Consider the following 24,428-nt stretch of genomic DNA (forward strand, 5'->3'; position numbering starts at 1 on the left):
ACACATTAGGAGATAGGAAAACAAAAGAATGAATTGCAGTTGAAGATTAGAATCAGATTACGGTTTAAGGAAATGCAGCTAATAAGTTCCTAGCTTTTTATCACTTAAGGATGAGAATTAACTTGTTCTGCAGAGGACTTTGTAGGGACTTTTTGCATTGCTGTTTTTCTGTAGTAGGCACAAAGGAATTGCCTTTACCTTCTATATCACAGAGCTGCAGGGGGATGTGCCAATAAAAATGACTATGGAGTGGGATAGCAATTTTCTTTTTCTTTTCTCTTTTTTATATCACAGATAGTTGACAAGGGCAACCAAGGTGGTGTAGGTATTTGATGAGCATCTATCTGGAGTTTATTTACAAGTTTCTCACTCTCTGTAAAAGAGATCTTTGATAATTGGTAGCCTATTTTAAACCCTTTTAACAATTGAGTAACAACTCCCTTTTTTCTTCCCCATCTCTAAACCATGGTGTCAGCAGTCCTTTTTCTCCCTTCCTCCACCTTTGTACTGCTTATCTTTCTTCTCCCAGGCTGACACATACGATGTTTGTGGTGGAGATTCATTACTACAAATGAAATTCAGTTCAAGATGAGACAAGTTTGCTGTATGACTAGCAAAAGACTTATTGGTATTGATATGGCTTATGCATGATTAAGTTACTCTGGCATAGGGCCACTGAATATCACATGAAAAGTGTAGCAGGCATTAGTATGGTACGCTGTAAACATTATTTTTTAAAAGTCACCAAATCGGCTGCCATGTAGGAATTTCGCTATCAAGAAAAGAGATGTTTCATTCATCCTGTCATCCTCAGATTACGAATCCAGACAGACAAGATGTACGTGCCGTGCTCTGAAAAAGTAATAGCTGTTAACAGACTTCAGAATAATTCACGTATAGATCACCAGTGTGATCTAATTAAATAAATAATTATTTGATTACTTGTTTTGCTGTTTTAATTAAAAGTATTGAGCATGTTTAGAGGAGGGATAGGCATTGTGGTGCAGGGCTGCAACTCGGGGGGTGGGGGGCAAGCAGGGCGTGTGCCCCGGGCGCCGCACAGGGGAGGGGTGCCAAAATGGGCATGGAATCCATGTTTGCCCTGGGTGACAGAGACCCTAGTTGCGGACCTGTCATGATGCCCAGGCACATCATTGCATTCCTGAACATCTCTGATGCCCATCAAGCTCCTAGCTTCAGTAGACTTGTAATGCTTTTATTTTAGAATCTTCTTAAATGGGAAGCTGGACTTCTGCAAAGCCATGATCTCTAACATCAACTTCATTTCCAATAACGCCTCTGGCCTGTACATCAGCTTCATAGGAATTATTAGGAGGTGGAAATAGAAGGTGGTTGCAACCCAGTGCATTCATGGAAGTGTGACCGCTAGCCAGAAAAATAACCAAAGTACACTTGAATAGGGTAGAGGAGGGATGTGAAGCAAGTTCCCCAGATATTTTTCTGGTTAATGGATTACCATTATGTGGGAGTGCCTGTGATATGCTCTCAATTTCCAAGGTGCCCATCAACCCCCAAACCCTGCCAATCCTTGTTAGAAAGGATGACTGTATAATATGTGGCAATTACATGTGCTTTGCATTATGGGTTTGCTGATCTTTAAACTGTAGCAAGACTCAGTGGGGCCTGAGTAAGGATGCAGGCTTCTAAGCATGTGAAGAATGAATTTATCTCAAACCTGATCTCCTCTAGCTTTACCAAAGCTGAAATGAGGAAGAGATATTTCAGGATGGAGAGTGCTTTAGCTTTAGCACTGTAAAAAAAAAAACACAATCGTACAGTACCAGTTTGGGCAAATCCGCATAGCACCCTTGCACCAGTATGAGGCTGGCTCAGGGGACATGTCTGTGTGCCACCAACTGTACCTTATCCATCCAAATAAGAGGCAGCCTGAGGACAGATTGACTGATCTATTCTGGAAATGGTATTTTCCCTCTATCTCACCTGTAGAATCTAGAGGTGGGCCATGTAGTGTACATAGATGCCCATGGGAGAGGCAGCCTAAAAAGACATGTTCCATGTTGACAAACTTGTGGCTTCAGTAGGTTCTGGTGGTTTCTTGTGGGACCACCACCTCCTTCCATCCGACCCTTGACCTCTTCTCCTTCTCTTCTTTCCTCTTTTGGCTGTGGAGGAGACTAGAACCCTGGCTTCTACAGCCCCTGCCTTTTTTTTTCTTTTTTAAATGGATGAATTAGCTGGTCACCCTAGAGAGTGCAAAGCTGTGAAATTGCCTTCTGCTATGGCTTAAGGCATGTAATTGGAAGTATAACCAAAAGAACTGTTCTCTTGTGTTTCTCTTCTAGCCCGCCTAGCAGGGAATTCACTTCTTAGTGGCCACTGCTCCCAAAAGCCCTGGTCCTTGCTTCCTGTGATAGAATGTGAGGGTGACCTTGGAGAACAGAAGGAAAAGTTGCTGCCTAGGGAACGATTGGATAAAAGGAAAGGAAGTCCACGAGGGGGCAACGGTCTAAAGAAGAAACTTAGGAAAGACCTACCCCAACCACTCAAGCAATAAATAGGGAGGGTGGGAGATTTGTACTTTCAGACTTGCAGGATTCTGTTCATGTAGCCTTACAATAAAGTAGAATTAATTCATCTAGTCGTGTTTCCTGCCTGGTTTACCTGGGCGGGCTGACCCTTCCTTTCCACATGTAATGTTATTAGGGTATTTTGCAATTCCCACACTTTGGCCCAGCTGAACCCCTTTCTCAAACTTCAGCTCTTCAACAGCACTTATCCAGCAGCTGCACTAATCCAGACAACCACTAGGTGTCAGACAACAGATGCAAAAACTTTAACCTTTTGCTGCCCTCTAGTGGTCAAAAGGTCAGATGGCTGACCCACTGACCCATAGTATTAAGGAATTTTTCAAAAAGTGCAATCAGATGACAGAATGATGGGAAAGGGGGAAAAATACATTGTATGGAGTAACCAGAGTGTTGTACATGGAGATTTACATTACAAAAATGCATTGCGTGGTTGATGTTTGGTGGGGCTGGAATTTCAGCAGAGGCAACCATCAATCATGACCCTTAGAATGTTTTGCATCAAAGTTGCATGGACAGTGGTGCAGCCCAGTCCCATTTTGGGTGGGCAACAAGGGTGTGTTGTGGGGGCCCTTTAGGGCAGCTTGATTCCCTGGGGTGGGAGGGAGTGTATAGTAAAACAACTTTGTGAATATGCTCTGTTTTGGAGCAGCAAATTAGCCTCTGGAAACTATGATCTGTGTGTACCTCAGTATGGATGGTCCTTAAGAGGGGTTTTTTGGAGTTCAGAGAGTAATCTTTTCATATTGGATTAAAAGCATGCAGTAAGCACTCATGTTTTTAGTCTGTTTCTGTCTTCATTTTTAATGTACAATGTCTGTTTGGCTCTGCTAATCTCCAGGGATAAGAGAGGAACAGAGCAGGATACAGACTACCTTATATGGTGTTGATGCTAAAGATGTTTTAGGAACGTGACTTGCTCTAAAGCCTATGGCCCCAGATTTTACTGCCAAACAAATTAGGTCATTTAAACTTCTGAGGTTTTAAAAGGATTTTAAAGGAACTTTAATTTGGAACGAGAAATTCTGTGTTGCTAGTTTTTTTGTTCAGTGTCTCAGACTCCCACACAGTTTAGTGAAAGGCTTGAAAAAGTATGCTGTTTCCAGGTGCAAACTTTTTCTGGATTAAAATTAACTGGAAAATTAAATGGCCATTATGGATCACATCTATACTTCCATTTGGAACTTGATAGCTTTAGGATGCAATGTATGTATCACAATGTACAGCCCTACTGTGTGCACAAAATACAACTTGGATTAGGAAGAGTGAATTTAACACCATGAAATGCAATTTTTTCCCCCCAATTTATTTCAAGGCTCTTTGCACTGGACTAAAAGATCTTTGCATTAGTCATGCTCTGCAGGATGAGAAAGTAAAGCTTTTTCCCCAGACTGTACCATTTCATTTATTTTTGTTTGTTTACATTATTTCTGTACTACCCCTGATCATATCAACTCTGAATAAAACCATCATTAAAACATCTAAAAATAAGCCCCATAATATCCACATTAAAATAACTCAGCATAAGTCAACTGATATTTTAACAGATCAAAAGAAAAAAAAAGATGCCAGATGTTTTTTGCTAGGAGTCAAAAGCACATTGAAAAAGTTCCATTTTTAATTCACATTGAATGAATTATGCGTTGTTATAGAAATGGATCCTTCTTGGGGGAGGATAGTGATATGGACTTCGTGCACCTAGAAAACCAGCATGTCATGGGAAGAGCTGCTCTAACAGTCAACTGGAGGGAGAAGATGCCCCTTCATTTTTCTGATGGAGATTTCCTGCCACACAGCGTCCTTTTTTGTGGGCGCTGTACTAATGTCCATCCAGTCCAGCTATTCTGATGTCATTGCTTCCTTCTTTGGCATATTATTAGCAATCCTGACTTTCCACATCCCAGAATCCTCCTTGAACTGTGGAGAATTTAACTGATGACTAGCTAAGGCATTCATCAGATAAGCATTGGACGAATTTCTGTCAAAAACATGGCCTGGAATCCTGGCTGGGGGAGATGGTATGTGACTGCAAAAGCTCAGGTTACAGAAAAAAATACTGAGCAGGAATTTCAGTGTTTTTTTCCACCACAAGCTGTGTGTCTTTCAGTTGTTGCTTTTTCAGCAGAGAAGCTCTGATAGATCACTGCTTATGCCTTGTATATTACTGTATAATTAATAAGCCAGTGTTTCTGCTTTGCCATTTCCTGTTCTTAGCCTACTTTGGTGGAAATAAAAGTTGGCAGTACGGTGCTAGGTGTTGCCTCACTATAGCTCCTTAAGGGCCTTGAACATTGCGAGTGTGCTCCTATATGCTAGTCATAGGCCTGTTGCACATGGAAGGGCTGTCCTGATCCTAGACGGGCACTGCACATCTGTCCCCCCCACTGTACCAGGGAACTTGTGGATACGATCAGAAGCTCAGCCCGTCAACTTGGAGTCAGCTGCTGCTCTAGCAACAGAAATGTCACACAGATTGCTTGGCAGTTTTACTCTGGAGCTACAAGGAAGACAGTTTCTCATTGGTCGGAATGCCCTGCCTTCTGCTGAAAGATGGAGACTCTCTGCTGTAGCACTTGGCCTCTCTTCCTCCATCATTCCTGGCCATTCTGAGAGGCAACTTGGTCAATTTTAAGATTCTTAAAATTACCTTTTCTCTCTACAAAAAGCAAGCACAGGAGGGAAGAACAAGGATGGAGCAGGGCTCTGGTGGCTGTCATCTTCAGTGCTCCCCCCGTGGCTATCTCAAGGGAGCATTAGTCAGACTTAGGGAAGCCCAGAGGACAAGGATGACAACAGGAAGGACACTCGTGCATTGACTTGAGAGGGCTGCTGGCCATTTGCAGGGGAAAGCCAGCAGGTTCTGAAACGGCCTTCATTAAAGGATGGCACATGCTTACGTTTCGGCTCCGTCCTCAGCTCTACATGTCTCATGGCCTGAAATGTCTACCTGTAATGAAAGAAGTGCTGGAATCTTTCATGGTATAAGAAAAAAAATCAGGAGGAATCTGGTAGTGCCTTTTCTGACTAGCAAAACTTTATTAAAAGGCATAAGCTTTTGTGAGCTTACGCTGCAGTTCACAAAAGTATATACCTTTTAATATAATGTGTTTGTCATAAAAGATACTACCAGACTCCTCCTGACTTTTTGTTACCATAAACCAGTGTTTCTCAACCTTGGCAACTTTTAGACGTGTGGACTTCAACTCCCGGAATTCCCCAGCCAATCTGGTTAGCTGGAGAATTCTGGAAGTTGAAGTCCACATGTCTTGAAGTTGCCAAGGTTGAGAAACACTGCCATAGACTAACAAAGCTCTCCTCCTGCAGTGTCTCTAGTATAGGAAAGTATTGGATCAAGTCAGGTTATTTGTCCATCCACACAATTATTGATTGATTGGTTGGTTGGTTGGTTGGTTTGTATAGCTGCCTATCTCACATAAGTGACTCAGCAATTAAAAGGCATCAACAACAAGAACGAAAAAACCCAGGACAATACAAGGAAAAAACAAATAAAATATACGAAACCATGTTAAAAACCATGTTAAAAAACCATAAAACATATTCAGCAGGCAAGTTACAAAAAACATCCACAGCTTTCAGCATAACCACTGAACAGGGTCTCCATCGCAACTGGATCCCCAGGGCTGTCTGAAAGGCCAGTGGAGTTAGGGCCAATCTCGTCTCTGGGGGGATCGTGTTCCAAAGGGCGGTCGCCACGACAGAAAAGGCTCAGCGTTTACTGTTCTGGATTGATTGGGGGTTTCTGCAACTTCATCCTTTTTTAAACCGGATGGGTCAAGTTTTCATCCAAGCCTTTTGTATTAAAAAATGTACTCTGCTGCTCAGTTATGCAGACCTTCCCCTATAGTGCCAAATCTCAGCATATAGCATATAGTCAGTCCTCATTATTCTTGGGTTCTGTATTTGTGGATTCACCTACTCACAAAAATTTATTTGTAACCCCCAAATCAATACTTGTGGTGCTTTCACATTCGTATGCAGAGTGGCGAAAATTTTGAGTCAGCTGATGCACACATTCCCAGCTGAGGTCAAACAAGACAATGCTCTGCCTTCTCTCATACTGATAATCTTGTTGGTTGAAATGATCCCCGACCTAGTGTCCCTATAGGCCAGAAGGCTGTGATGTGCCTTACAGAGGAAATACAACATCTTCCTCTTCTGCAGAGTAAGTTCCATCAACCTCTCCTTTGGTTTTTGTGAGGCAAGCCAAGAACGAGAGGTTTAACCTGACAGTGCACTGTCCCATCATGCATGCTGCAGCTCCATCAAAAGTAAGGTTTTAGTTAATGTTTTTATAAAAATTTAAATGCTTAATCTTTAATTTTTTTTCAGGCCTTTTTTTATTAGTAAGAAATATATATACATATACATATACATATATATATATATATATATTCATTCATTCATTCATTCAATAAGGTGTCTTTAAGCATACAGCATATAGTCAGAAACACAAACGTAAAACAAGATTATGTATTGATCGGTTGACAAAAATGTTATGACCAGAGGCTCTAACTATCATTAATAACAAGAATTTACTGTACTTTGGAAACATCCCTTTGCCAGGACAGTCAATTTGTTAAGTTGTTTATTTCTCTTTGTTTATTTCTCTGTTGTTTATTTCTAAATCGCAATAAAGAAGATCCTCTCTTTGTGACCAAGATTTTCAGTGGGGTCATATTCAGCTCCTTCCTCCCCAAACTCTGTCCTTGGGGTTACAGTGTGGTAGGACATGATCCAGGTGGCAAAGGAAGTGGGGAGGGTAAAGGTAAGCAAGGCAATTTAGACATCAGTGCTTGATGCTTCACTTACGTTGTCATTCCTGAAAGCCAAGATGACTGCATAGCCTCCAAAAGAGATGGCCCTATCACCTTCAAAGGGAAGCTGTCCCCAGGCCTCTGTAAGGGGGAAGGTGGCTCTTCTTCAGCTCAATGGTTTCAATTTCAGCGCAGAGAAGTGGTATTCTCTTGTCTGCTTTTCCTTCACAGGTTAGGTGCTCTTGTTAACCTCTTTGAGGATGAAGGAGAACCCATTAGCCCTGCTGGTCTTGGAGATGGGAGACTGCAGTTGACAATAAAGTACACACATTTTATTGAGGCTTGCTAAATCTGAGGCTCAGATAATGAGGAAGTCTAGCCTAAGCTTTGATGGCTGAATATTTAGCCCGTGAGCTTCTCTTTCTCAAGTGGAACTTCAAAGCTTATAATTGCCATCTTTTTTCACAACCTTATTAATTCTAATTTTTGTTTCTAACTTATTTGAGGGGATTTAAAAGCCCAGTTGACAAAACTGATGTGCTTTTAATTAAAAATGAGGAAGAGGAGTTCAAGCTTAATTTATGGCTTGCTTCTATTTCCCCTCACCCATTTACAAGTTTTCTCTAAATATTTAATTTTGAAGATCCCCATCCTCCTTACGATTCATATGTTATAGCTCTTGTTTGTTTTCTTCCCTTATTCTTAATTCATACCCATCCATCCCCACTCGCATCATATTGCCATGCTTTGCTGGTCAACTGAAGTAGCCAGGAAGCTATGAATCCAACTATCAACTTGGGGCCGTTAGCAGTACCTGTTTCTAGGATCCATGTGAATTTGTGAAAGTATGGAAGTTGATCCTTTCCTTCTGAAGTTATGTTTGGGAATATTCACGTAAACAACAGTTCACAATTTTGAATGCATCCCTATCTGCTCATCAGATGGAAATACAATTGTATAATACAGGTAAATGTGATTTCCATACCCATAGAAATGGGATCTTCTTTTGTGTGATTAAGAAAGGGAAAAGGAATGATCAATTGTTTCTGAGGAGGCTGATCTCAATCAACTCTGTCAGTCTAGGGATCCCCCACAACATAATACTGGAGCCCAGATCACTATTCATAAAATAAAGCAAATTCTGTCAGCCTTACAAGGTAGTCCAGACAAGAAGCACAGCCAGAAGTACTAGCACTAACTTCTCCCATCTCTTCTTCAGAGAAAGACAAAGATGAAGGACAAAATGGAAGTTGCTCCCTCCTCAAAAACACTAGTTAGGGTGGAACCCTCACTTCTGATTGACTACTTAGCATTTCTAAAACTTCAGTTCTCTCTGCCCACTATCTGGATGGACAGGTCAGCTAGTTCCTTTTAACTCTTCCAGTGTCTGAACCTCTTGGAATGGAATTTATCCCATTCTCCCTTTGCTGCTCCTACCTCCAGAGTGTAGGCCAAAATGTGGGCTTGTACCTATGTCTGGTCATTGTTCCTCCTTGTCTCTCACCATCATCACTCCAGGCATCTTCATAGGTGCTTTATCTTCCCGAGCTCCTCAGTAAACCAATGAGCCTGTTAGGGATCAGCCTGAATTTTCAGATTCAGAAGCTGAAGAACATGATGAGTCTGAGCCTCAGCCTGGACCAAAGGAGGAATTAGCTGAAGAAAGCACACCTGGGGAGACACAGGACAAGGTTGAGTCAGCTGATCAGAGCCTGAGTTAGGCAAGGTCCTGAGCCCAGCAACACATTCCAAATTGAGAAGAGCAAAGGAAATCAAGCTGTCTGTTTGAAATAAGGAAGCGTGACTCAGCAAATTAGTCAAGCTGGTAGGAAAGGAAACTGCAGCTTGACTGCTTGTTGGGGGCAATGAACATTCCATCTCCCTGCTTGCTTCCCTCTTTGCATTGCTTTGGATCCCTTGGATTATCTGACTGCAATTTGGACTGGAACCTGCCCTCTCTTGGATCACAGCTGAACTGTCTTTCTGGACTATCTGAAAAGTAAGCTTTTGTGTTTTCGTTCTTTAAGCAGAAGGTTGTAGTTTTCAATATGCTTGTGTTATTACAATTAAGGATTTATGACTGCAATAAATAACTTGGTTCTTTATCAGAAGCTGGCTATGCGTGTGTAATTAGCACCACAGAAAAGAGCCCCCAGACCAGTTTCCTTAGAAAGGCCACTTGGGAGCAACACTAGGGAATGCCTTGACTGCCTCTGTTTCACAGTCCAACCAAGCTCACTGCACAGTTGCCCCCTTGCTTGCTGGAAAATTCCCCAAGTGCCTGCTGGAAACAATTCAGATCTATAAGGTGCCCGGGGGGGGGGGATCTATTTAAAGGGTCTGCCCCCTACCCCAGAGATCAGTGGTGGCTGTGAATACCACAGTAATTGGTTAGTGACCAGTCCATGACAATCAATGGATGTTAATGTCCTCTACTCTCATATCACAAACTAATTGAGGTGAAAAGCAGACCAACATGGAACCTCCTACATGAGTCAGTACTATGATAATTTGGTTGTCATGTACCCATGAACTCCTGAACCCACTGACTCTACCCTCAAGGAATGGAGATTAAAATCTTCCAGCACAAACAACTTGCTAGAGTCATCCTTTAGCCTGGCAATGAGGCTGAAGAGGTCAAGGAAGGAGCTGATCACCAGTACACCAGCAAAACTCGCAACTGCACATAGGACCTCAATCGTCATCTACAGAACAGTACAGTTGGTCATTGTCAGATTATGAGGAAATTATTAGCACCACCATTCCTACCCTGTCCTGGAGTTGAGGCTAGTGTACAGAGAGATCACTCCATCCTTGCCTAGCCAGGTCTCAGTGATTGATGCCATGTCTCCAGCACCAAGTCATGGAGGAACAAGGTCTTTTTACAGGTCATTGTATTCATCAGGGCCAACCTGAGTCTAAAGCTTCCTGTAAACCAGCAACGAAGGACACTGGGTTGGGTCAGATAGGCCAAAATATGGGGAAGAAATCAGATGTCCTCTCCCCCTTCCCTGTTACAAACAGGCCCCTGCCCATCACATCCACAATCCTCCCATCATTTTCCAGCCTTCCAAACATCCTAGATGCCCTTCCCCTCCAATCATCTCTCTCCATCTGCAGCACTTTAACAGTGACTCCCAACCATCTCCTATCTAGCTAGAGCTATTCTAGCAGGCTGGCCCTTCTCAGAAACCCCCCGCCCCAGGCTTTCTCTCACTTGACCTCCTCCCTTCCCCCTGTGAGGAGACACTTTCACTCTCCCGCTCCCATCCTCCCAACAACTTCCCCATGCATAATCTGAATGACATGACTAGTTTTAAAAGGTACTGTTGATAAGGATGAACCTTCCAGAGCAGTGTTTCTCAACTTTGGCAACTTTAAGATGTGGAGACTTCAATTCCCAGGATTCCCCAGCCAGCCATGGGAATTCTGGAAGTTGAAGGCCCTGCATCTTAAAGTTGCCAAGGTTGAGAAACACTGTTCTAGAAGAGTGTTTAAATGCATACATTGTTCAGTGATGTCTTATTCTTGGAGTAGCACTTGCTAAAACCCTTGCAAATGCCTGCCTTTGATCCCTGATCTCATTTGGCAACTGAAACTTTTAATATTCCTAGTTCTTTTGAAGGAGATGATTAGATTGTTGTCCCTGACATAGTTCTCTTGGAAAGAACAAACATGTACTTGACGATGTTTGGATCTGTTTGTTCATTCCAGCACATATTTTATGAGATGTATTTTAAGGATAACTTTTATATGCTTATTATAAATTCAGTTTATTTAAAATTACGTATTGTTATGATCAATCTCCTGAATACTTTTAGTCTTTTGGTCTGGTTTTGTCTAAATCCTTTTTAAGTGAAGTGGCCTTAAACCAAGATATTAAAACTTCCTCAGTAGGATTTATGATACTGCTCTTGTTCAAAGTAATAGCCTTTTTATGCAGCTATGTTGTAGGTAACATGTGTTCAGTATCTTCTCAAGTACTTCTACCTAGCTACAGTAGTTTCAGCTTATTTTGTAAATGTGGGTCTTCTCAATCATTTATTACTTTGCACTGGTCTTTTCAAGAGTGTTTTTTTTCTGCTTATACAAGTTGTCTGGTTTTGTCACACACAGCATTGTATATATTGTTTGTGCAAAGCTTTATAAAGGCTTTTACATAATGAAAAGTGATTTAGAATTCTGTTAAACCAAATAATTCCTTGCTAATTCCCTCCTGTCCTTGGTCTGGGTTAATATAACATTGTAATATAGTAATAGTAATGTAGTATATTATAACGTGGCATAATATTAATGGTAATCTGTGCTGTCTATCAAGCTATTTTATTTGGCAAAGATTACAGAGCCTTTAAATGCATGTTGTTAGCCGGTAGAGCTCAGAAAGATGGCATCTCTTTCATCTTGGATCTCTCTACTTTGTTTGAAGCTCCTGCTTTGTTGTGATACTGTTGCTAGCCTTGTCAGTCAGTTCTAGTGTACCTTTAGTGCAATTCAGTTTAGTTGACACACCAAGTGATTCTTGTTATTTTGTTTTCTCTCTGCAAAAGGGAATTCGTTTTGACCCAGAAATCCCTCAGACGCTCCGACTAGAGTTTGCAAAGGCCAACACGAAGATGGCTAAGAGCAAATTAGTGGGAACGCCTAATCCCAGCACTCCTGCCACCCCCAATGCCGTACCTCAGTTCATTACCAGAGAGCCATGTAAGTGATGGTGTTTCCTTGTTAAATTAGAAGTGCATCCTCAAGAGCAGAGTGTTTGGTAAGCAGCAGTGCATTCATGCCTAGCTTTTTCAACAGAGGTTTACTCCTATTTGCTATGAAAAGGATGAATATGTGGATTGTGGCTTGAAGAGTTTTTTTCCAGTAGATGGATTGTTTGAATCCTTTTCTTGAGGCCTTTGTATGCCCACCACATGCATCTCCTCCTTCAACCTCAGAGCAAAGCTTTGGTTCCCTGAAGGAATCTTGTCATTTAATCAGGGCAATGATCCAAGTTCTGCAACTCAGTTAATATTTATGGAGCATTTCTAAGGAAGAAACTATAAATCATAGCAACATTCTGTGTCTTAGAGTGAATTGCACCAGGATGTGTGATGGAAATGTGTACATTTGAGTGGTATGTATATGTTCTCCCAGTCATGGGTGTCCACAGAGGTTTCTTGCTTTCATAAAAATGATGGGTGGGGCTTGCAGTGCAACACTGTCAATTTCACGCTCCTTCTGTGGACATTGCTATTGTTCACAGTCATAGCATTTCCCTTAAAACTTCAGTCGAATTGCCTTTTTTCTCATCAGGTTACACCTAACTGTAAGGGAATAAGAGGAGAATATGGAAGGGAAACTGGTAAAGCAAGGATGTAGAAGCTAAGTATTTATGGATTATTCTTGCGGTAGAAACTTCCAGGCATATGCCCTGGATCAGGGCATTGCTCATAAATTGTGTAGAGTCAGAATGTATAAGGAAATGACCAAGCTTGCCACTGATAACAAATTATTCAGGATGGCAAATTGTTTCTTATGAAAATGTGGTTGCAAATTTGCATGACTTGCAGAGAGAGCATGTCCACATTGCATTTTACTTTGCTATATGAGTAGCTTCTTACTTAAGATGTAGCAGCTAAGGGTTTTGCTAACACTTCAGGCAGCAACAAAATTGCATTCAGAGCATCCAACAGCATTTCTGTTTGCTTCAGAATGGCAAATCAAGTGATACTATGTCATGATGTTACATCAATTCACAGAATTAATAGAACTGTGGAGTTAGAAGGGATCACATGTAATGAATCATGTAGTCCAGCCCTCTGCAATATGCATGAAAACCAGTTAAACTATCCTCAAGAAGTAGCTGTCCAACCTCTTCTTAAAAACTTCCAAAGATGGAGAATTCATAGCCTCCATTGGTAGTCTGTTCTACTGTTACACAGAACTTACCACTTGGACAATCTGGGAAGCTGTAATTATACCCATTATTTCTGGTCCCACTTTCTGTGGCATTGGAAAATGGTTTCTGACCGTTTTCCTTTTATGTACCTAAACAGTGATATCATGTCTCCCCTCAGTCTCCAATTTCAAGAACCCAAGTTCCTTCATCTTATCCTCATAAGGCATGACCTCAGATCCCTTTATAATCTTTGGTGTCTTCCTCTGACCTATTCTAATTTGTCAATATCCTTCTGGAATGTGGTACCCAGAATTGTGGAGAATACCCCAAGTGTGGTCTCACTAGTACAGAGTAGGTGGGAGTAAGGACTGCACACATCTTTGATACAGTGCTGCTTCTTCTAATGACACGCAGAACTGAAATAGTCCATCAAGCGGCTGTCTGACACTGCTGGCTCTGTTCAGCTTGTTGTCAGTCCACATCCAAGTCATTCTCCAGTGCAGGACTTCCAAACTGTGAATCTTACAAGTGTGAAAAGGTGAAAGTGAAAGGTCCCCTGTGCAAGCACTGAGTCATGTCTGACCCTTTGGAGGGATGCTGCTTTCGCGACGTTTTCTTGGCAGACTATAGAGCGGGGTGGTTTGCCATTACCTTCCCCAGTCGTCACCCTCCCCAGCAAGCTGGGTGCTCATTTTACTGACCTTGGAAGGATGGAAAGCTGAGTCGACCTGAGCTGGCTACCTGAGAATCCAGCTTCCGCTTACAAGCATACAAGCGTATCCTATATTTTTTCTCTCTAGTAATATTTTACATTTCTCCTTGTTGAAGGACATCTTGTTCCTCTTGTCCCAATCTTCCAATCAGATTTCAATCTTGTTCTGTCATTCTGGGTATTGTCCAGATCTCCTAGTTTTGTGTCATCTGCAAATTTGATAAGAAAATCATCACTCTCATTATCCAGGTGATAAACAAAAATGTTGAATTTTACTGGCCCCAAGATAAATCCCTGAGGGACCCCACTAGATAATGTCCTCCAACTCAGTGTAGAGCCACTAATGCTGACCTTCTGAGTGTGGTTAGACAGCAGTTGAGAACCTACCTTACTGTAGGTAGTCCTCATTTAACGATGGCAACTTGGAGCAGAATTTCCATCGCTAAGCAATGCAGTTGTAAATCATGACATCATGTGACTGCACCACTTAATGATGGAAATTCCAGCACTTCTGATTGCTATCATTAAGCGAATCACTGTGGATCATTAAGTGAGGACATCACGTGGTTGCTATTTGTGACCTCCTGCCGGCTTCCTCAATGACTTTACTTGTAGGAAGCAGGGAAAGAAGGTCGCAAATGGTGATCATGTGACCATGGGACACTGCAACTGATTAAAGTATGCGGATTGGTTGTAACTATCACTCGTTTAGCACCATTGTAGGTTCAAATGGTCGCTGAACGAGTGGTCCATCCAAATGACATTTTAGAAGCTTGTCATGTAGAACCTTGTCAAAAGCTTTGCTGAAATTTAGGTTGATTATATCTACAGCATTCTCCTTCATGTATAAAGAACCCCAGTTTGCCATTTTACAACAACCCTCCTTCCTGAAATGTATTTAGGATTTTTCTCTATTTTTCTCTTCTTTGTTTTATTAGAAACTATTGTTTTTCTCCTGCCTAAGATAATCTCACATTCTGTACTTAAAAACATTTATTTGTAAATAGTTCTGCCAATTATCAGGGACTATCAAATTTGCTAACAAATACTGCTATAAAACCATATCCCATATGTGCATTGGCTGGCTCTTTGCTGCTTTATCTATAGTAGACAGTCATATGGTATGGTATTACGGGAGTTTTGAAAAGAAAAATTGAAACTAAGCAAACATATCTAGCATATGTTTATGTAAAATAATTCTGCATGTTTTTCAGGTTTATATTTTGCTCATTAGTGAAAGAAATAGCTTGAAAAAGCAAATGAAATGTTCAGGTATTTAGGACTTCCAGCTTTGGTAAAGACTTTATTTAATGGAATGAATGAATTGTTATCTTTGTAACTGGAATCAGAAAATAGTTCTTGCTCACAATGTGCTTGTTTGTTTCCTTTGCAGCAGAATTGTCCCTGAACAAGTAGAGTTTTGCATGACTATAGTCTTGCCAGAAACAGCAGTAGGACAAAAATAAATAAGTGAACAGACCATAAATAATGATGAGTCTTATCATGCTGTCTCACTCTCTTAAAACTATAGTCTGTCTTCAGTAGATCCATGTAGTTTGAAATCATAACGGTTGTGCAGCTTGATCTGACACTTACGGTTTTGTTAATAAGTCAGTGCAACTTTTCCAGAACAGCTTTGATCACTTGCTCACCCCAGCCTCTTTCTGTTTTGCTTCTTCATTTCAGCAGTTCAGTTGGAAAGCTCCCCTAAGAAGCCTAAAGCTAATATTTATTATAGTAGCATCAGTATCTTATTCCATCTTTGTATATTGCACTGGATAATTCTCTGCTCCCCCAGAAGCTTGCAGCTTAAATGTCAGCAGAGGAAAGACAACAGGGAAAGAATGAAATGCCAGAGGCAAAGGTAATAGAAGAAAGCGTGAGTGCATTGTTTTGAAAGTTTCCAGAACTTTTATTTGAATTGAGAAGAGACTGGGAACTTGGATGCACAAAAATGCTCCTTGGCATTGCTTTCTTGTTAAACTCCTCCCACATGGCATCTTATAGATGAGGTTAGGGATGCTGTGAGTGTATTTATAAGCTTGTTCCCTTCCCAACCTTAGGAATGACCACAGGCCTTAGGAATGAATGATAAAAGGGAAGATTGTTTGCTTTAGCTCTTGCCAGCCTTTTCTTGTTTATCTTACTTTCAGATCGACAGCATGCACACTTAATCTTTTGTGTAATTAAAATGCATCTTTGTCAGCTTCGCTGAAATGAAACTCTGGAGGCTATTCTTGGATGTTTCTCTGTAGTTGGCATAGGGTGTGAACAGAGAGGGTTTTAAACAAGTGGCATAGAGCTGGTTTCAAACAAAGGCACTTGCAGTGAGTTTCCCCTTTGCCTGTAGATAAGATACCGGCCGCCTCGTACCTAGAAGTCATCGCTCATCTTTGGGACACCAGGATTGTTAAGCAGTGATGCTAAGAAGGAGCAGGGAAGGCAGCCCTGTCCGGAAGCAAAAAGAAGGAGAACCTGCCACAGGTCAATGCCTTGTTCTTGGGTTGAGCTCTCAAAAGTGTGCAGCAGTAGTTGTAACAGCAGCTTTTTCCTCCTGCTGCTGCTGCTGCTGCTGCTTCCTATTACTGCTGTCTCTCTCGGTTGTCCCATTTCTTGGGAAGTGGCTCCTTGTGTAGGAGTGGTTGAGAAACCAGCCATTCTTGCCTTAAAAGGGTGGCATCAGTGGTTGGTTTGGGATCTCTGTTTATTGAAGGGCTGAGGTAGAAGCCCTACTGCAGAGTTTCTCAACTGTGGCAACTTTAAGATGTGTGGATTTCAACTCCCAGAATTCCCCAGTCAGCATGCTGGCTGGGGGACTCTAGGAGTTGAAGTCCACACATCTGAAAGTTGCCCAGGTTGAGAAGCACTGCCCTCCTGTCTAAGTCATTAATGGCAGGTTTGTGATGAAGTCATGTTCCACTGTTTTGTGTCAGCTCAGAAATGCCGATAAAGCATTTTTGTGATAAAGCAAAATTGAGATTGAACAAAGGCTAAGTAAAGATTCTTTTTCTAGCCAGTAGATTACAAAAAATGATACTTTTGTACTCTCAGAAAAGACAGTTGAACTTATGTGCTCTATCCTGATGTGCTGATTTTGCTGCTGTAGAAAACAACCAATTCTTTTGTGTGCCCCATCTTTGCTGGTGATGTTTGAAATGCCAGGGGCTAAGCATTAAAGAAATCTTGGAAGGAGGTTAGATAGCTCATTGAAAATGACAGGTTCAGTGGTGGAAGGGGTAAATTAGTGCCAGGGATTATTAGGAAAGAGCTTGAAAATAGACAGGGATATTATCATAAATGATGGAACTGCAGTTGAGTTACTGCATATTGTTTGCCCCATGTCAAAAAGGAGAGCAGAGAATTGGAAAAGTTGCAGAAAAGAGCAAATACAACGTTGAGTCGGTTATAAAATCTTCTGTTCAAGGAAAGACTAAAGTGATACTGTGATTCATTGTGCCTACCTTGAATTTGTCCTTGTTCCTTAGAGAAAAACAGTGCTGTAGTCAAGAAGCAGCAGCTTTAGGTAGTTGGCCCTGATAAATAGCTTGAGCATGCTAGTTTGTTTGAGGGTTTAATATTGCAAAACTGGAACCACATAAATGTACTCCTTGTTCCATGTTTATCATTTTGTATGCATTGTTTTGATAGATTCCCCCCACTTCCTCCAAATTCTTAATAATTTATTATTTTAATTTAGATAGCTCATATAATGTCATTATTGATTAAGAATGAACGTTAGTTTCAAAACAGCTGAACAGGTTCACAGTGGGAAAGCCAGTCCTTTAGAAAGTCAAGGCCTACATTTGGGGCTTTAAAGGTTAAACTGTGGCAAGTAAACGATAAACCACCAGACTCAGCAACCAAATACATTAAAGGCAGCTTGATTAAATGGATGCAAAATTTTGATACAATAATTGATGTACAACAACAGGAATTTCAATAGAAGAAAAACATTATATTCACATTGAATATTAGGAAGAAAAACTGGTTTGAGGTGTTCTACCGCTGGTATATTACTCCAATAGTAAAGGTTTCCCTTGACGTAAAGTCCAGTCGTGTCCGACTCTAGGGGGCGGTGCTCATCTCCGTTTCAAAGCCTTGGAGCCGGCGTTGTCCATAGGACACTTCCGGGTCATGTGGCCAGCATGACTCACGGAACGCCGTTACCTTCCCGCCGAAGCGGTACCAATTAATCTACTCACATTTGCATGTTTTCGAACTGCTTGGTGTGCAGAAGCTGGGACGAGCAACGGGAGCTCACCCCGCCGCGCGGTTTCGAACCGCCAACCTTCCGATCGACAGCTCAGCGGTTTAACCCGCAGCGCCACCGCGTCCCTTATTACTCCAATACTGATTACTAAAATGGCTAGTTCATTTGCTAACAATTGTTGGAAATGTAATGACCAGGTTGGATCATTGTTCCATATTTGGTGGCAATGTTGCAAAGCTCAACCATTTTAGAAAATGATTTAAAACAGAATGAAACAAACAAGTTGATACTTTTTAATTAAATGTTACAGTCCCACAAAGTGTATCGAACTTTGCACTCTTCACAACTTTATCTTACCTTTTGTAAGATGGCTTACAAAGGATGTAATTCCTTTGGTAGGTGATCCCAGTCATCCCCCTCTGCCCAGTTTTCCAGATATATGTGATCATCCTTTAAGAACATATATATTGCTGCTACTTATGAAATAATTTAGAAGATGCTGTTAAATACATTGCTGCATTATTCTGCATTTTAATATGTAACGAAGCAAACAGTAGATCTTTGATTGTTTTCTTCCATACTTCCCCTGTTGAAACATCAAGTACAGTTTGTTTTCAGTTCTGTTCATTCATCCAGAGATCTTATTGCAGTCTTTCCTGACCTGGTGCCCTATGGATGTGTTAGACTTTGATTCCCACCATCCCCAGTCAACATGGCTGATAATATTGTCAGTGGTTCAGTTGATTGCTCCTGATTGGTAGAGTAGCTTGCTTTGTATTTCTCTGGCTCCTGTTATGCCCCCTGCTGGAAAATATCCTTGCTCTTCAATGTAAGATATAGATCTTGATTTTTCTTATCTTTTCTGATTTTTTCTGATTTTGCTTTTTGAGGAAATAGAGGAGTGGTCAGAGAGACCATCCTACTTTGGCTGTGGAGACAAATTGCTTGTGTTTGTCGTGTTGCTTTCTGCATTTATTGTTTTATAACGATGACCTTTCCTTATTCTTCTCTTGCAGATGAACTCACAGTGCCTGCACTTTACCCCAGTAGCCCTGAAGTGTGGGCGCCGTACCCTCTCTACCCAGCGGAGTTAGCACCTGCTCTACCTCCGCCTGCTTTCACCTACCCTGCTTCACTGCATGCCCAGGTAATTTATATCAATCAGTCACAACTTCACCCACGTTACTCCTTGATTCTCTTCAGAGCTCACCATACAACTAACACTTGTCTGGCTAATAGGGACACAAGAGCAAAATTAATGATCACTCCTCAATCAAGCTGACACATCCCCTGGGGACCACTGGGGTCATCCTAGGTCAAATGACAGCACCCCACTGCCTGATAAAACACCTTTCTCTTCTTAAGTAATTCCACCCCCATTCACTTGAGGCAAATAGAAATATCTGCTGGGTCTTTGTACGCATATATACCTTCTTGTATATATGGACTGTGCTTCCCAGACTTGCCTTTCAGTGTTTTTGTTTTAACTTCCAAGGCTCAGTTGTCTTGAAGTGGATACAGGCAAAGTATGTAAGAGTATACTTACATAGACATGTGTACCTGAAGCTAAGGAAGAGAGATGGAGACAAAACAATACCCACTGGCAGAGAAAACATAGATATAATAATGATGAGTGGTAAGTTGGGAAGGTCTCCAACTGCAAATCGTTTAACAATAACAACTGAAAGATTCTCCCTACTCAAATGTTAATGTCCCCGGTCAGTAGTAATTTAGATGCAGGCCATCCTAGTGTCTGCATCTTGGCTGCAGTGGATAACCACATCCATCTCTCAGCCATGATTTTGTCCCAATAGCCTTGGTTGTGGACCTCAGGCTGGCTGCTTCTGAAGATATTCTAACCCTAATGAAGTGCATATTAATGGCCATTTGCCAAGTGAAAATGTGCTTGTAATTATTTGCTGTTCTAGTTGTTTGCATACTTTCTCGTGATGAGTAAAACACTGAATGGATGCTTGGCAAAGATGATGATCTATATAAACATTAATGAACTGAAACATAATCCACAGAATACAGACATGTTGGCTCAGTAATGGGCCTATGCTGTTTTTAGGTTTATAATTGTATGAAAGCAAATATGGGTAGTCCTTGTTTAGCGACTACCTTGTTTAGTGACTGTCTGCAGTTATGACGGTGATGAAAAAGTAACTTTACAACCAATCCTCGCATTCATGACCTTTTCAGGTCTGTAAAGCAAAGGAAAGCTGAAGTAAGATCATTAGCACAGTCATGGTTTCACTTAGTGACCATTTTGCTTAACAATCAAGTTGCCAGTCCCAATTATGGTTGCTAAACGAGGACTATCTGTATACCCTTTAATTCTGTAATAGTTAATTGATTCTGAACTGGCAGGGTGATAAGGAGGGCCTTCTGTCCAACCCCAGGCACATTAGCTGTGCTCTTTTCTAAGGGATATTGATTTGGCCTGATGAGAGATGCAGTGGGGTGGTGTCTAGATTGAATACCTCTGTATGTTCTAAAATAGAGCTACCTTGACATGAATATCTGAAAGCTTCAGCTGATCCAAAAAGCAGCATGTAAACTGGGGGGGTATCATGGCTGTTATAAAAGCAGCACTGGTTGTCCATTTGTTTCTAGGCTCACTTCAGAATGCTGGTGTTGACCTTTAGAGGGCCAGGGCTCCGTTTATTTGACATTTTGCAAAGGAAGCCTCTCCCACAGCCTGAGGGCGAAACAAATCTACGAGGCTGGCATGTCCTGTGAATCTCTGGCAGAGGCACAGACAGTGGCCAACCTCTCTGCCTCTTCGACACTCTCTGAGCCTTTAGAAAACTTAGGAAGATTAGCCTGCTTAGGCAACCTTTTTGTTTCTCTAAAGCAGCAGAAGACTGGATTTCTGTGATAGTTGCAGTGTTTGTTGTGGGCATCCCTTAACTGTATGCTACTTCAAGGGCCTGATTGGGTTGGGTAATCTAGTTGCCCTGCCCAAGGGGGTGGGGGTGGGGGAGTTGTTTCACACTATTTGCAGTCAGAAATCAAGGAAGCAGCAAGAAGGAAGTTTCTCTGCCACTTGCTAAGCTAGTCTTTACACTCAATAGATGGTTAATTGAATCCACTGATGGGAGAAAAAGGGTCATATAATGCACTGGCTTAAGGACTACATGCTTTAGATGGGGAGACAGACTACTTTTTGGGGACTTGCAGGGGCATGGCTGGGATTTTGAGAAGATGTGGCAGAGGCGCTCACAGAATGTCTGCCATGGTAAGCATGGCCAGTCACAAAACAAATTTGCTTGACAATGAAGAAATCCCACAGGATTCTCTTTACCATGTTTGTGGAATTTTGGGGGCAGGGAGGAGCTGTGCAAAGGCTTTGCTAAAGAAAAATAGGAGGAGTAGAGGTTGGTGTGTTGCTTTGCAATGGGGCAGCTTCATAATTAATTTTTATTAAAAGAATCTTTTTAGAAAGAGTCAGATGGGACAATATGCTCAGTAGGCACCAAGCAAGGTGTCCTGGGCCAGCAGCATCCATAGGGGAAGGTCCAAAGAGGAAGGATGGTGGAAGTGGTGTCACAGTGCCAGCCCCACCTCTTTTGTGCATGTGTCAATATATACAAAAAGGGCAGGGCTTGCCTTGTGAGGGTCACTGCAATAGTATATGGAGTAGGTCAGTGTAAATGTCTGTAAGGAACTTGCCCCCCCTCCCCCCAGCAATTCAATAGTATGAAGTTCTAGGAGTAGGATGTTAGGCCAATTTAATAGGAACCGAGAACAGCATCCACACTGGGCTAATGTCCAGAGACGCTAGAATTTTGGGCCACTTTTCGCATAAGAGATCAAATACCGCTGTCCATGAAAGAACATTATGCTAACTAAATCCAAGCTAGATAATGGTTGGGTTTCTTCTGGCATCCAGGGTGGCTTCTAATTTTTCAGTCTAATGAAAATTCTGCTTTCTGTATCATAAATCCTTTTATGCTACAGCTACAAATGCCAGGATCAAAAAGGCTCATCTATTTGATACAAGTCAACCATGAGAATATCAATGAGTGCTTCCTGCAATTCAAGTAGACGTTATCTCTTAAGAATGTTAAACAGTCTGAAAACATCCAGCACTAAGTGTTTAAGCTAGGTGGGCTGGATGGGAAGCTCTCATATGCTTCTCTGAGCTCTCTGGCAAAAGCATGTAATAGAACAATTGCCAGAAACTGAAGTTTTGCCAAGCTGGCCTAATCCATCAGATAACTTATGATGCAATTAATCAATAATGTTAACATGGTGTTTTATAGAGGTAAAGAGAAAAAGTGATACCCGAAAATGTATTATCTATCATTCAACAAAAAGAAGCAAAGCAAGAAGGAATTCAGTAGAGGCATGGGTGAATGGAAAGAACACTCATTATTTGGGAAAAATAATAAGTTAGAATAGGGCATCAAGAAGAGAGTATTGAATCAAAGACTCCACACAGATATACAAAAGGGAAATTATAAGAAATGTGGAGGAAGAAAACATGAAGTGTTCTCAGAGGAAGTTCTAGGCTTTTGGAGCACCCATGGTAAGATCTCAGAGTCATTTGAAACAGAAGATCTATGGAAAACAGCATAGGCATTGCTGAAGAAAAAGGTGAAGGACAGTCATGAGCAGGAGGCTATTGAGAAATCAAGACAGAGAGATACAAAACATTAATTGTATTTCAGTGCCTGGTTATTTTTCAAAATGTCTTCAATCTGGATTTTGGTGCTGATTTTTACTTGCAACAGTTAAGCAGTGTGTGGTTGTCTCCCGTGTTCTCAAGGAATGGGGAAATGTATTGCTGGAATAGATTTGTGATAAAGTGCTTGATTTGCATGTAGAAAACTCCAGGAATCCATATCTGACATCTCAGCTATGAGTGTTCCAAGAATGGCTTCAGTTTCATAGATACACATAATGATCCCTTTAGATTCATACTCTGTTCTAGTTCTTTAGGTTATGAATCAGAGTCTTAGAAGCTTAAACATCCAGATGCAATTCTTGGAGGCAGTCTCTTAACCAGGTTTTACCTTAAAAATAATTGCTTAATATAGCAGCCCTGTACAGCTAATATTTTATTTTTCATGTTCTCAAGATAAAAAGTGATTGAAGATTGGCTGTGACCTTTTGCTAAATCTTGTATAATACCACCCAGCACCAACCCACCACATTCCTAGTTATTTAGTCTGCTAGGAGGGATAGAATTATTCCTTTGAGGCATTGGGACCCCAGTTCATCTGAATCAATGTATTTCACAACTCAGATCTGTCTTTTCTGAAAAAACAATGGATCAGGTCAGGATTACAGGCTGGTACTTGGTTATTTGACATAATTAAACTAGAAGTAACTATTTATTTTGCTATTCAATATCTATCCTTTCTATGCAATCTGAGCTCTCAAGGCAGTTAACAATTGGTAAAATGCAATCTACCAAAATAAAAATCCAAAGCCATCAATTAAAACCCATACTAATATTAGTTAATAATTGAATGCCTGGCAAGAGCCAGTTTGGTTTAGTGGTTAAAGGCACCAGGCTAGAAATCGGGAGACTGTGAGTTCTAGTCCCACCTGAGGCACAAAGCCAGCTGGGTGACCCCTGGTCACTTTCTCTCAGCCCTAGGAAGGAGGCAGTGGCAAACCACTTCTGAAAAACCTGGCCAAGAAAACTGCAGGGACTTGTCCAGATAGTCCTGAGAATCGGATGCGACTGAATGGTAAAAAAAAAAAAAAGCCTGGCAAGAGAGATCCATCTTGACTGCTGTGAAAATAACAGGAGCCCATGCAGTCTCCAAGGCATCCTCAGAAGGACTTAGCCTGCAGATTACATGCATTGTTGTTTTATTTCCTACAGGTTTAGTTAAATTTTGAAACAAAGGGCCACTATTTTCATTTTCTTAGTACCTATGAAGTCATTACAGCTTCTTTCCTTGGAAGTATCTTGAGGCATACAGGATGCTTGATATGCATTCTTCTTAAATATTTCAGTTACCTAGTGCTGTTATCAAAAAATGAAACATACAGAATCAAGCGTGATAATGTTTCTAAGCAAATGCAGTTTTGTCAAGCCTTCCCCCTAAAAGTTATTGTCTGAAGACTTGTGGAAAGTGATTGAGAATACAAACCAGAAACCCAAGGGAAACAATTTGTGACAGGGAAGGAAAAGGAGAATTAGGTTGGAATGGAAAACTGTCTTTTATTCACAACTTACAAGAAGACAGACTGCAAGGGCCATACTGAAAATCTCCAGATCCATCTGGCCAAATGGGAGATCACAATGCCCAGTTAATATACT

The 24,428-nt window shown here is 41.3% G+C and overlaps 1 protein-coding gene across 1 annotated transcript in view; it reads left to right on the forward strand.

The window, feature by feature from the left end:
* The window catches only part of RBPMS (RNA binding protein, mRNA processing factor), a 104,428-nt gene that overhangs the window by 59,513 nt on the left and 20,487 nt on the right, over positions 1-24,428 (forward strand). The window contains exons 5-6 of the mRNA XM_063294766.1: positions 11,890-12,043; positions 19,162-19,292. Coding sequence (XP_063150836.1) covers positions 11,890-12,043; positions 19,162-19,292 — 285 coding nt within the window. The remainder of the gene's footprint in view (positions 1-11,889; positions 12,044-19,161; positions 19,293-24,428) is intronic.

This window comes from Candoia aspera, chromosome 2 (assembly GCF_035149785.1).
Source record: "Candoia aspera isolate rCanAsp1 chromosome 2, rCanAsp1.hap2, whole genome shotgun sequence".
NCBI classification, from domain to species: Eukaryota; Metazoa; Chordata; class Lepidosauria; order Squamata; family Boidae; genus Candoia; species Candoia aspera.